Here is a 15,151-nt window from a genome sequence, read left to right as displayed (position 1 = left end):
GTGGTTGATTAACCCAGATTGGATATATCCCCTCCAATGTTAATGGTGTTAAACGGCAAGGTTTAGAGGCATCTTGGCTGCTGAAGACGAATTAAATATTTATACCTTAGTTGCAATCTTTGCATTCTTCACATTCTTTTCTTTGTAGTTTTCTTCTTTTGTACAGCTTGGAATCCATCATTATATTTTGTGTTTGAACCTAAACTTGCGATGGTCTTGTGTCTTATTCTAAGTTGAATCATTTGAAATGAATTCGAAAGATAAACATACGCATGATACTCATGGTACTTAAATTTAATATTCTACTGTCCATTTATTGTTCTGGTAAAGCCTTGCAAGTATCCAAAGTCAGTAGGATCAACACGAAAGTAGATAACCAAGAAAAGGCATACCATTTGGACTATACTAATGAGATTGTGTCATCTACTAAGATGGATCTAAGAAGATTGTCAAATGCCAATCATATAATTTTACATTTTATTAAGCAAACAGTTGAATGGGTGTAGTTGAAATGAATCTCTCTTGGTAATTAAAATGATAGAACACTTTGGGGAGAAAAGTAGCAGGTGCTAAGGAATCAAATGATGAGACAAACCAAAGTTGCACGGGGCATCCAAATAGTAGCCTCCACAAATGAACATAGTAAAATATGCCTATTAAAAGCGTGCTACAACATAGAGAATCTGACCATAATCAAGTAAAGTCTTGGAATTACAAATACACTAAACGAAGTCAGTCAGAGTTCGCCCTTTAGTCTCTCTAGGCAAAAACAGAGCAGAGATTGCTCCCAAGAGAAGTACGAATTCAAACAAAAGAATGGCCAGCTTTTGCTGACAAACTTTAACTAGCCAAATGGCAATTAGAGGGCTTACTACTCCACCGAATCTTGCAAATGAACTTGCAGTCCCCAAGCCTGTTGATCTTATGGATGTTGGGTATACCTGCACAAATAGCAATGCAAATCTACTAAATTGCTAATCATACAGCTGTTAAAAACAAAACGTATGTGAAATTATACACAATACAGAAAGCGAAGAAAAATACTCTTATCTATTAATGCAGAACAGTATATTGAATCTAGCACAAGGCATAGTTACTTGGCTCATAACACAAATAACTGGTGAGTAGAAGACTAAAAGTTGATACCACACTAGAAAAACCAGGATACAGATTCAACAAAAACAAATGAGATAGAACAAAGAAATTTCTCGAAACCAAATGGGACTTTCTCCTTATCAAATTAATCCCATTAACAGAAAAATTAATATTATATAAATCCATGATTAATTATAATTATATATGCAAATCATCAAAACCAAGTTAGACATAACTTCAAAATCATGGTAAAATGGTTTAAAATTTATTTGTAGAGTACATATTTCATGGATTGTGAAAAGCGTAATATATATCACAAAATCAAAGGACCATGTAACACTCACGTGGAGTCTAACCTAAAATCATAATCAACAAGTAAAACATCCTAAAGAACTGAAGTGTGTTCTAACAATCTTGCCGATATCTTATGTCCAAAATATCTGGCTCTACATCATGTCAACATAAGTAGTCATCTGTAGTGCTGCGTTTATTGTTTTAGTTATCACAATGACTTTTAAGGTTTTTCTTCCTCCAATTCTTCATTATGGAGCCAGATTACGGTATACAAATATGAAAGCATTCATTCACTTTTAAGTTTTATGTCAACACGTATTCTTGGTTAGCATGCTGACACTCTTATTTTCTCATCCACGAGACTTGCATGTTATCCTCAAAACTCTAGTACTTAGCCTATGGAGCCCTAGAGTTTGGACGCCAAATTCGTCCCACCATACAGATAGGATAAATGCATAATGCAAAATTTCAAAATGAAAAAAAATCCTGATGCTATCAAAAATATTTAAGTTATGAAAATCATATTTAAGAGTTAAAAACAATTTGAAAATCAAAAGATATCTGACAAAATAGTCTTCCTTGATAAAAGTATTCAGTGAAAAGAGGTTATTATTATACCTTAGGCACTCTAGAGGAAATTTTTCTCTGATGGTTACTTCAAAACACAAGCTGAAGCTCCTGTATATAACTATATTGACCTCTATATCCAAAAGTCTTAGTACGTTGACAAAGCTACACCCATAGGATTATGAAGCCAATGCCTCTACATGGTATTGATGTGTCCCATGAAGGTTTGTGTACCTTTTCCCCATATGGCTATATCGCGCTCCTTAATCTTATCCAAATCTGCATTAATATAACCCATTGGGGTTTATCATCCTGTATGATAGAAATTATCTATACTGATAATTTGGAGGTTCTTCCACCTGATAAATCATCCAAGACAAAAGACATCCCCAACTTCATTGTCATTCGCTTTTATAATTTTATTCCATAGCTTGATTGTGTCCAATTTTGACTAAAATATTCTCTTCATGTACCATTTTTTATTAGTGTCTTCCAAGGGATGAAATGAGTAGATAAGATACATTTATTAATGTCCAATAAAAAGCCACAAAAGGTCGAAGGGAATTCCGAGTACAACAAAGGGAAGCAGCCCACAAGAAGGATACCAAACAATATCTGAAGGAAGCAAAAAAAACAGTTACAAAACGAGGGGAGGTGGGGGGAACCCCCTAAGTCCCACAAAGAATCCTAAGAAACCACGAAGAACTTCAACACTGAAGGATAAACCACAAGGATAGAAGGAGCTCTAGGCTGCCTCAAAATATTCCTTGACGATAAAGACTGCTGCTGATAAGAACCCGTCTTGGGCTTCACGGACCTGGACATGGGACGGGCAAGTTGTGCTTGGTGCCAAGCACTAAATGAAGCTTCGTGAAGGAGGTGATGAGCTAAGAAGACCAATACATTTCAGAATGTGAGTGCTGGAGTGTCTTCCTAAAGATAAAGAGCAAGGCACCTCTGATCTGCGTATCTAAAGAAAGTGGAGAGCAGTTGTGCCTCCCATAAGAGATATTGGAACTTCCCTTTGATCTCATAATATAAAGGGCAGCAGAAGATACAGTGCACCTCAAGACTCAACATCCCTGATACTACAAGTGTAACAAATCATGTACTCTCAGTCAATCAGATGATCCGTCTCAAGATGGAGCCAATAAGAATCCGCTCTGAAGGAACCCTGGGGGACCCAAAGGGAATGAGAATAGTGTTGGGATAGTAGGAAGGGACAACAACAAGTCTTTCATTTAACTCCAGAAAGTTCTTCACATAGAAAGCCATCTTAGGATGAATGCCCCAAAGGGGGTTGACACAGATGATGTAGATGAACTGCCTGTAGCTATCTTCTCTGACACACCTATTAATCTCTTGCTTGGGAGGGAGAAGATAAGGAGGGGCATCAAGAGAGTACTAGAAGGGGGGTGCATCAAGAGAATATCCATCTCAATCTCAATAGACCCAAGGAGGATTGCAGTCTCAGCGAGCCAACCATATGCCTGCCCAAATGCCACCAAAGTGACAATTGATTCCAATGAGCAATAAGCTACGAAAGGGTATCTGTGATGACCCTCAACCAGATCAAAAAAGCCTCAAAGGTGATTAAGGAACCAAACTAAATCAAATACCCTCAAGCTTGAAGGGGCGAGTCCCAAACTCTGAGAGGATTATGTAGTGGAGGATGAATTGCTTGCACCTGATTATGCACCAGAGGAGAATCTGAACCTGCTCAGATGAAATCCAGTAGAAATCCAACAGAGGGACCCCGTACCACTGAACAATAGAGAACTGTGGGTCTAAAAAGATTATCTATAAGTGTTAACTTGGACAAAGTGTCCTGAAAGTCGTGTCGAGACCACTGTCATTCAAGGACAATCAAAGAACCAAACCCCTTATTGATGTGGCTGAAGGGCGGGTCTCATGTTGAAACGGGGCCCAAAGAACTTAACTCTAAGATAAGTGTATGCAGAAAGTGAACAACAAAAAGATGAAAAAATTTATTCTTTCTTGTAAAAGTTGTCATGAAGTAGAGGACCCGTGTATAATTGCAAATATAGAAAAAATATGTAAGTTATTGCATAAATTGTAATGACCCTTTTTTGGTTATGAAAGGATTTTGGGACAATTACTCCGTATTTATTGGATGTAATGGAGCAAGTAATGGAAGATAATGACTTTGAATTTGACTTCTTATATATATATTTATATAAAACCCTTGTAATCAAGTCAATGTATTAACTTAGTGGCGTGTTAGTGTCACTAATACTATTATTAGTGTCAATATTGTGGATAATTGCCATGTTTTTAATTGTTAGCTACATCTCTCAATCTCATTATAAGGAAATGAACTCTAATAATTACTGATGGTGATGTCCAATATGGAATACACCTATAAAAGACACACAATGGACTTTTTCGCAAATTGTGATATATTAAAGATGCTCTATTTGATTTACAAATGAAAAATGCAATCATATTAATTGCTAAAGTAATGCTGCTACATCTGAATATATATCAATGGATATGCAATGTCCCCTGTGCAGCTAGCTTGGAACATCGAAACAATGTTCTCAAAACTTCAATTGCAAGAGAGTTCTTTCTATTTATAACTTTTATTCATTCGTTTAGTTTGTCGCAATTGAATTTGTGTGGAAATAATATTCTTATTGAAAATGTCTACTACCTAGTTGTTAAAGTAAATACGACACGATGTAGATTAGTTTGTAGTCAATACTCTTTTGTCATACCCCTTTTTTGGATTATATGATACAAGCGTTACAAGACTTGGTGAATCCTGAGGCGAGGTTGCCAAAACAAGGCAAATTGCCTCTAGTCTCGGACTTGACCGAGTCCTAACCAAGTCTTGGTTGACTTGCCAAGGCAGCTGCCTCGCTTGACTCACCGAGTCTCATCAGGATGCCTTGGCTGGTAGGCAGCGTCCAAAAAGTTAATTAAAACACATTTTTAATGTGTTTTTTTGGTTTGTAAATCATGAGTAAGACCTTAGAAGGTCATTCTATCACTTGTAAACACAAAGCATGGAGAAAAAAAAATTGAGGGAAGAGTATTGGGGTTTTGAGAGATAGATTAGCAAATCGGTTGGCTCTCATCTATCAGTTGCTGACTGTTTGTGCCACTTTGTAGCTTGCATCTAAGCATTGAAAAGAGTTAAAAGAAGCATTTGGAGGAGGCTTCTTCAAAATTGGGTTACATTTCCATTTCTAGAGAAAATTTAAAAGAAGTAAGATACATTTTTTTGTGTTATTTTGCAATTTTTTTTACATTCATGAATCTTGTTTTATTTGCATTTGTTTGGAATCTTTAGATTTGTTCCATTTTATGTTGATGAAAAACTTGAAAAGTAAAAAGCCCTAGTGTTTGAAAATTGGATTTTCAATATTCTAAACGCTTTTTTTTTCATTTATGGTATATTGCAGCAGCAGCGATATCATGTCTCAACTTGAGGGTAGTGGAAGTAGGCTTAAAACTATCCTTGATGCTTACCCTAGTGCAGTAGCAAGGGATAGGGTTTGGAAACATGTCATTTTTTGCCATAAAAAAAGAGTTACACGTCGGCATTGTATGATAACATATAATGGGGGAGCCATTAATAGATTGAAATATCACCTTGCACATATAGTAAGGTGTGATCTCAAAACATGCAAGGCAGTCCCTCAAGATATTATGTGTCATTTGCAACCTCTCTTAGAGAAAGCTACTTCATAGGCGTATACATGGAGCTGTCCACTTTCTTAATCCAGCATACCAATTCAGCCCGGATTTTAAGGTTGATGAAGAGGTATTGAGTGGCCTCTATGATGTTATAGAGAGAATGTCACCTGATGAAACTGTTGGATCAGTTATAGTCTGTAAGATACGTTGTCCCGCATTTTGTCACCACAAAATGTTGGTAACAACACAAAACTTTTTCAAAATAGTTTTGCGTATCTCTAAGTTTGAATTTGATATTCAATTGCTTAATGTTGATCGATCAATCCATTTCAATTCATATATCAAATCATTTTATTGAATGCTTTCGTCAAATCTTTTTCATTTTGCTTTCTGTCGAGCCTTTGCTTGATTTTTGAAGCCTTCATCGTCCTTATCTTTGCTTTTGAGTTTGCGTTTGTTGGTTTTTAGTTCTTTGGTTTTACTCATGTCATGCCTTTCAGTGTTTCCGTCGATTCGGCCTAACTTAGAGCTTAATTGAAGTTGTCAGTCAAGATATATGACCATTTTAGTGCCCAAAAAGTGGACATTTTTTTATGCGATAGCACATAGCACGAATTAAAAATATGATGTTATATTTTAAATTTGACTTTCACTTTTTGATAAATATAACTTAAATTCACTTTTTGTTATGTTTTTAAGTTACTTTAGCTTTTAATTTTTCACTTAAAGTGACTATATAACTATCTAGTTCTAGTTTAATTTTTTATTTTTAAATCAAATGCTTATTTAAATGTTACTTTTTAAATGATGTTTATATGTTACATTTTTGAATATGATATATAAATATTGTTTATGATCCATTTACTAACATTTTTATAAATTTAAGTGAATTAAATGACTTTAGTTATCAAAAGTGGACTTTTTTGATGTCGCAACATCAAAAGTTAAGTTTTTATGTCTTTGCATCTAAAATGTGCAATTTTGATTGCTTACACATTTTAAAACATGTCTTTGACCCAAAAAGGTTCGATTTGCCTTGTATGCACATTTTAAAATATGCTATTGACTTTAAAAGGTTCGATTTTAAACTAAAGCATGTTGTAATATGTGGATTGGCCTCCAAAAAGTCCGATTTTGAAGAAATACATGTCTTTTCCCTCCCAGCACCCGATTTTGATCATAAATAGAGATTTTCTTGATGGATTTGCATGGGATTTTCTCCAATAGGGTCATTTTTGCTTGGCAATGGATTTTCTAACATAAAAAATGGATTTATCTTGCTAAAAAATGTTTTTCCAAACTCCTTCCAAGGGCACATTTTTGGACAAATCTTCAAATAAATCTATTTAAAGTGATTTAAATCACGTTTTTGCAAGGGAAATAGGCATTTTGGCATCTTCACTCATTTGCAGTACATCTTGACTCACATTTTTGCACTTGGAAGCCAAAAACGAATTCATTTTATGCCTTTTATGAATCACGTTTTTGCTAAAAATGCCCAGAAAATTGGAATTTTTATACACTTTTTTGCATTTTGGAGTCACTTTTGTGCATTTGGATCCATGTATTTGCATTTGGGGAAGTCGCTTTTGCATTCACAAGTCAAAAATGACTATAAAACATGCATTTTTTGGTCACGTTTTTGCAAAAATTGCCCAGATTTTTGCATAAAAAGTCATGTTTTTGTTTAAAAAACTCAAAAAATTGAATTTCCAGCCCATACCTTTGATCAAGAGGGATTTTTTTTGAGTTTTAAATGCATGATATTGTCTTTGAAGACCATGTATTTGGCACTTTCATGTCAAATTCGACCTTTCATTGCTCATTAATTTTTGTTAAATGCAAGTACGGAAAAAGTCAAAAAGTTGTTTGAATTCCGAATTTGAGGAAGAATTGGTCTTCAAGTTTATAGAACTTGCTATTTTGGCTCTTTAACCTCCAAGTGGACATTTTCAAACTTGCTCATCAATTCATTATTATCTTGCTATTTCCATGCATATTATGGCTTGTTATTGCACACTTGCCCATATATATGCCATGAAAAGTGCATTTTACCTTTTAAAATGATGAAAACTCTCATTTTCACACTTTTGTGGAATTCTCCCAAATTCCAAATTCGAATTTGCATGTTGAAGTGGCTTGCTTGTTGACATGTTTGAGTCTTTTGCCAAAGGAATGTGTTTGTTTTTGTGTTTTGCTTGTTTTCATTTTGGTTTTTTCTCCATTTTGAAAGAAATTGCAAGTTCTTTCCCAAGATGTTGAGCACGTTTCACTTCACTCCACTTCCCATTTCATGCGAAAGCATCATCACATTCAATTTCCATCTTTCATGCACTTTGACTTCACCTTTTCAACTAAGACAACTATAAAGCTCATTTTCCCTCTTCTATTTTCCATTCTCGCCTCTCCATATGCATTCGCGCCTCCATGATCAAATACATGCTTTTCCATTTTCCACATCTTTCCATGCTTTGCACCTCATCTTCCATTCACACTTACATGTAAAAGCTCGTCCACCATTCGCCTTCGCATTCCATCTCATCCTTCATCCCTTGTTACATGTTGCACTTACATGTAATCATTTTTCATACAATAATGTTTTGAAAACCCTAAGTCACATTTGAAAATCAATAATCTACATTTGCACGCATTCTCATGCGCCAAGCACTTTACTTCAAAATAAATAAAGAGTTAAACGTGCTAATGGAAAGTTGTTCTGAATTTACATCTAGATATCATCTAGAAGGTTTTCAAAGTGTCAAAGAATCCAGAATGTCAATCTACAAAGGAGAATTCACGACAACTCCAATGAAAAAAGCTTGATCACATCAAGTTTTCAAATGACAACGGACAATTCATCAAAGTCGGAGGTTATCAAAAGATGCAACACTATGGTTATCAAGGTGAATGCAGCAGTACAAAGTACAAGAACTTATGATCCTGTGATCATCTGGGATAGCATCACCAAGTACAAGGCCTTTAAGAACAATCCCTAGGATTGTTTCCTTCTCTTTCGTCTTCTTTCTTCTTTCATATTTGTAGTTAGAGAGGATGCATTGCATAAAAAAATGTAATTAAATGTAATGTGAGTTGTATGTACATGAAAAAATGTAATGCAAGTTGCACGTGCAGTTGCATGTAAACCTATATTTTCTCTTTTAGTTAGACTAGGTCAAAGTTGGTTGAGTTGCTTCCACTTTTTCTCAACTCCTGTGCCTATATAAAGGAGTGCCCCCTCATTGTAAAAATCATCTTTTGTTGTATGCAAGAAAGCTCTGCCACATTTGTGCAAGCATAACTTTGATTGTGTAGTACAAATTTGGGAGAAAAGTGAATAAAAGAAGCAATTGAATTCAAAGTTTTAACTGGAAGCAATTGTGATAGAGCAAATTAGAAGCTTTGACTGTAATTTGTGCCTATTTTCTTGATTCATGTTATTATTGTGTGTTCAATAAAAGAGCATAGTGATTTAAGAAGCAATTGGAGGCGAAGCTTTGATTGAGAGCAGTTGTGGAAATATATAGCTAGAAGCTTTGTTTGTAGCTTATACTTCTTTCTTAATTTGCAGAATAGTTAAGTTATTCTTACTTTTAGGAGTCTTTGTGCCCTAATTGTAAAGCTTTTTCATATAGAAGTACGACCAGACTTAGAGCCAAACCGGTACATTTTCAGCTAGCCTTTGAGTTGGTGAAGATTTATCGGTATCACTATTTCCAGCGCTTTATAGAAGTGTAGCTAGAGATTCACCCTTCCCATTACTTGCTCCATGAGTAAGTGGATTTTTTCTTGAAAGATAAGAAGAAAGGATATTGGTAACACCCATTTATAAAATCTATCGACTTCTTGCTTACCTTGAGTTGATCCAAGGAACGGTGAGAAGGGGGAGCCTTCCCTTTAAGGTAGGAGAGACTTTGTCTCACATGCTGTGGCTGGTCATCTGACTTTGCGACTGGATTTTTACCCAAAATTGTTGGTTGCAAAATATCCACCCAACAAAACTGGTGCCAACCCACACTTGCACAAAACCAAGACCTCTACCTACGGGTCAAAAGATAAATGATGAGCACTCCTCACTATGTGATAGTGGTAAAAAGATCCAATCTCTATCAGAGGCTCATTAGTATCAAACAGGAATCAAGTGACGTCTCCTTTCTCTGACTCTGAACAACTGGTCGGGCAGGATCCTACGTAACTTTCTTAGCAAACCCAACCACAAAATCCTTGTGGGGAAGCATTGTAGCCAAGGTCTCTCCAATATTTCCCACCAATCGTTGAATTCTACGAGACCTCGGATGAGAGTATACTCCATAAACGACTCTATGTGGTAGAAATTATGAGGAAGCATCAACTTGCTCCCCTGCAATCCATAGTTGATCCCTCTGAAGTGGCACCGCCAACTATAAAATGCTACCGGCTGTATGAGATGAAGTAATAGATTTGCTTCCAGAAAAAGGAAACAAATCCCCATGAGATCTGGTCTCCAAATTAGATGATACCCTACCTAAGTCTTGTAAAGAAGAGGGAGTAATGTTAGAATCCGAACACATCCCTCCAAAGAATCCACTACTGTCATGCTAACTACTGGGGGACCTGGTAAAACAGGAAGCTCTCTGCAATCCTCCATTGATGCACACCTCTCTGTAACTAGTGCACTCATATCCAGGATGGATGTAACTGCAACCTCATCACATCCATCATCCTTATCCGTGGAAGTTAACTCGCCACTATATGTAGTTGAACTAGATTTGGGATTGGTGTCGATTGTATACACTCCAACTCTATAGTAACCTCATCCAAATGCAATTGTGACTCCTAGAAAGCCAACTGTGTACACTGCAAAGAGTCCACAGTCACCTCAAGCTCGTGGGTGAGCTCAACCACCTCCTCCTCTTTCCCTACCAATGTCTCATAACAAGTGTTATCACACTCAAGAAGGTAATCCTTGTCAACAACCAACTGTGAATAATTATGCTTCAAGATCCTGAGAAGCTCTCGAAGCAAATGAATCTCTGCTAGGGAAAGGCACCTACCACCATGCTCATCTGACATAGGAGCACCCCAACTAGATACAACTAACATTTGTTAGATAGCATCATAATGCTCAAGAGTTGAAAAGATGTCACTATCACTCACCTTCAAATGTGTGGTCACCTGATGTCTTTGCAAACCGTGGCTCCTACGTAAGCTCTCTAACTTACTACACTATGATAGGAGACTGTATCTGCACTTCTCACCATAGGATCACTAACATCATATGTGGTATCCTCCTCACACACATCAACAATCAAGGTACAGCTACTGAGTACTCTACCAATATCTCCTCTAATAAAGTAGAAGCCACTGTTGTGTCAAACTCCTCGCATGTCTCTGGTTCTCCCTTATCAATAAGTCCTTGTAAATCACGATACTAGGACTTTTCATCATCGAATAACTCCCTTGAATCATCACCAAGCATCTAATATGAAATACTAGACTAACTGCAACATGTAACATCCTCATACAAATCATCAAAAGTGTTAATAACACTAGCATCTCATCGCCTAACTGAGCCCCCATTGTTGTCGCCTAACGTTGCATACATGACTCAAGGTCATCCTGTGAACCAACAACACTAGGGCATAAACCTACATCACCTGACTCCTTCGTAACACTCAGATCACGAGTGCCATTACCATGCCCCCATCTAAGCCACTTGAGAAGATTGCTTTCTCCTGCACTGACTCAACACTATGACAACTGCCATAAAAGTCAAAACTGTCAGTGCTCATATCATCCATGGAGTCTTCAAAAACAACACTCTCATCAAGAGAGCCTAAACTAACTGTGGTAACAACTGCGTCATTAGCACTCGCACTATCCGCAACATCATCAACATCTCACATAAGGGACTATTGGCCTGGCAATTAGACCCTGTATCACCCATATTCCCTCTACTAGCAACTGATGTAAGACTACCATCAAAGGTAGTTAGCATGTCCTCAGCATCCTTTAAAGCACTAACTCTGGAATCCTCAAATTGTTAAAACTCAGCGTTGTTGTCCACTAATGAAACTTACACACATCCACATGGACTTGTGTAGAATCTCCAACATCATATCTGCAAATAGGATTGCTGGTTGCCTCACTGAGGATAGGACCATAATCACAAGCTGCGGACAACTACAGATTTCTATAAAGAGTTTGAAGCTTTGTATTCTTAAACTTATCATCAGCTTCATATGTTTTTTGAAGCTTCTCCCAAATCTCATTAATTGTATTACAATGCATACCTTTCACAAATCTTGTCTCTAATAAATCACATAAGATTGCATTCATGGCTTTTAAATTATTTTCGAAATCCTTCTTCCCATCAACATCCGCTAGAGTTGGAGGAATTGTGTAGCAAATGCTCACACCATTCCAAGCATCAAAACCAAAAGACATTAGATAAGTCTGCATTCAAATATCAAGAATTTATAGTTGGGGGCATCAAATAAGGGTGCTTATTCATAGTTTGATCTCCACAAAATCCCATTTGTGAAATTAGAAACAACCTTCAAGTATTTCAGCTCTTTTTCGAAGGCACACCACTCTGGCATCAATAGAAGAGCACATTTAAAATGTTTTGGGGGGCTTGAAACCGTAATTTAAACTTTTAATGCATGAAACCACATAGAGAATTAGAATAAAGAGAGAGTAAACATTGATAAGGAGAACATCAAATTTTACATGAAAAACCCTTTCCTGTAAAAAACCACAATATACAATAGCTTTTTGTATGGCATAGGCACCCAAATTACATAAGCAAGCACCAACTCACAGCGAGCACCAACTCTCCTTCAATCACCACCTTCAATTTGATGAAGCACCAACTCAAATGCAAAAATCAATAAAACCATTTAGAATACACACATCACATTATACACCATGTCGAAATTACACAACACTCCCTCTCTAATATTCTTGAACTAGAAGACTACGAGTAGTTGACCACACATCTGCACTTTATTAGATAATGAAGCCAACAGAATTAGAAACACACAACATTACATTCAATAGCCAAAAGAACACACATCCAATATATAGTGGTCACCCATAGTTTACTTTTCAGTTCATATTGCTAAACTCTTTTAAGTCAACTTTCATGTGTGCATTAGTTTATTCAGTGATACTTGAGGATATGGTTGTGTGACACTACTTTATGATTTGATTTATCTATCATGAGTCATTGGTTAGTTTGAGACATCAAATGCTTTAAGTTGATGATTATGGTATTTTCATGATGATGATATACTCTATGCTTTCAGTTGACGATTATGGTTACCTTCATGATGATGGATCTATATATTATGATGTCATGTATGTTTATGAGTTTATTGATTATTGATCCCATACTTGCGTGTGAATGTTTTACATTTCTACTTGATGCGCCTCATGTGATTGAGGGATGGAGTCATTATCATCTGTTTGCAAGATCTACACAATGTATCACTCCCCACTATTGTATGTATATGTATATGCATATGCATATGTATGTGTATGTGTATGTGTATGTACATCCTCATCTTTTATGGAGGATTGCAATTATCAGGCATTGAATTCCTTAAATTGCCAGGATGAGTATGCCCTATTGCAATATCTCAATGGTAAGAGGGGAGAGATAATGTGCAAGTCCAAATCTCAATCTAAGCTACCATTTGTCTTGAAATAGTAGAAAAGTATCTAATTAACTACCCATTCGAATTTGTCAAAGTGACGTGAATTTATGAACCCTTCCTTTGAACATAGTTTTGCATTTTTGGATTTAATTAGTTTTCTTTATCATTGTATGTCATGTGGATTGTTGTGGGTTGTGATATTAAAATAGCTAGAGAAATCAAATAAGATTAATTAAATGTTAAATCAATCATATTTCCTTTAAAATATAGAAATATATGTTAAGTATAAGGTTATTTAATTAACGAGAATTAATTAGATACTTATATTTAATTAAGAGACTTAATTAAAAGTCTAATTATGGAATTAGAGAATTTAATAATAAATTTAAAGTCAAATTCAAATTTAACGTGTAATTAATTATTAGCTTGCATATTATTAGCATGTTATAAATGTTAACTATTACATTAATTAATAGTTTAAATGTGCATGCATTAATAAAGTTATAAAAACAAATTAACAAAATTAAATTAGAGAAGGAGATTAAAATACCGCCTACTTCCATGCCTCTGCAAAGAAAAAATGGGCTGCACATACTATTTTCTCAATTGCAGATTGCAAAGATGGTAATACCATATCAGACGAAAAGGGCATTCAAGAGGAAGGGGTCAAATTTTTTAAAGAACTATTAACTGCCCCTTCTTTGTCTACGGAATTGGATCAGGATAGGGTGGAAGAAATTTTGGAATCAGTCCCATGTCTTATTTTACACTAGGATAACAAGGTATTAATGGCCCCTTTCTCTATCTTTGAATTGCATAAAGCAGTCTATTCTTTGCCTGCAGATAAAGCTCCAGGTCTAGATGGATTTCCAGTATTGTTTTACCAAAAATGTTGGGATGTTATATGTGATGACCTACTCGCAGCTCTTGAAGAGTCAAGGAAAAGAAAGGCTTTGTTAAGATATTTTAATACAACAATTATTTGCTGATTTTCGTCCTATTTCTCTTTGTAATACATTTTACAAAATTTTTACTAGAGCCATCTATATGAGATTACAGCAATTCATCCCACACATTGTCTCTCTAGATCAAGGTGGATTTGTTCCAGGTAGAGAAACAATGGAAGGTGTGTTAGTTGCCCATGAGACCCTACATTCTGTCAATGAGAATTGTTTATCTAGTTTTGTTATCAAGCTAGATATGATGAAAGCCTATGATCGAGTTTGTTGGCAGTTCCTTTTCGGAGTCCTGCGTAAATTTGGATTCTCATAAGCATGGTGTAAATGGATCAGAGCTTGCATATCTGGAGCCTGGTTTTCAATAATTATTAATGGGGTATCAATGGGCTTTTTTCAATCCTCACGGGGGGTAAGGCAAGGTGACCCTCTTTCCCCATTTCTTTTTATTATAATGGCAGAGGCTTTAAGCAGAAATATTTAGTCCAAACATAATATTGGTCTTTGGAAGGGCGTTCAAATCATAGGTACATCCATCTCAACCACACATTCTCTCTTTGCAGATGATACATAACTTTTTAGGAAAGCGTCTATTCAAGAAGCAGGGCAAATTAAAGATTCATACACATCTATTTCAAGGCAGAAAGTTAATCCACAGAATCCAAGACCACCTTATTTAATGTTGAAGATAAGGTTGCTAGTAAGATTGACAAGATTCTAAACTTTCTGATTGAGCAATTACCTTCGTCATACCTAGGCCTCCCTCTCTTTATGGGATCTAATAAAGCGTGTTATTGGTCTTCTATTATTGAAAGAATAAAAAGCAAAATTTTAGCATGGAAAGCTCAATGGTTGTCGCTTGCGGGCAGGATTCTATTAGTTAAAATGGTATTATCTTCTATTCCAAATTATTACATTACAATTCTCAAGGCCCCGGCT

At 36.0% G+C, this 15,151-nt stretch overlaps 1 protein-coding gene across 9 annotated transcripts in view; it reads right to left on the bottom strand.

The window, feature by feature from the left end:
• Positions 1-503: 503 nt before the first annotated feature.
• LOC149572884 (organic cation/carnitine transporter 7-like) overlaps positions 504-15,151 on the bottom strand; it is a 75,421-nt gene continuing 60,773 nt past the window's right edge. For all 9 annotated transcript variants that reach the window (XM_089813979.1, XM_089813980.1, XM_089813985.1 and 6 more), the window contains one exon: positions 504-941. In XM_089813979.1, coding sequence (XP_089670105.1) covers positions 723-941 — 219 coding nt within the window. In that variant the 3' untranslated portion in view covers positions 504-722. The remainder of the gene's footprint in view (positions 942-15,151) is intronic.

The sequence above is a fragment of the Cupressus sempervirens genome, chromosome 2, assembly GCF_028749045.1.
Source record: "Cupressus sempervirens isolate cs-2001-9-10 chromosome 2, ASM2874904v1, whole genome shotgun sequence".
Lineage (NCBI taxonomy): Eukaryota > Viridiplantae > Streptophyta > Pinopsida > Cupressales > Cupressaceae > Cupressus > Cupressus sempervirens.
This window is presented reverse-complemented; position numbering and strand designations above follow the sequence as displayed.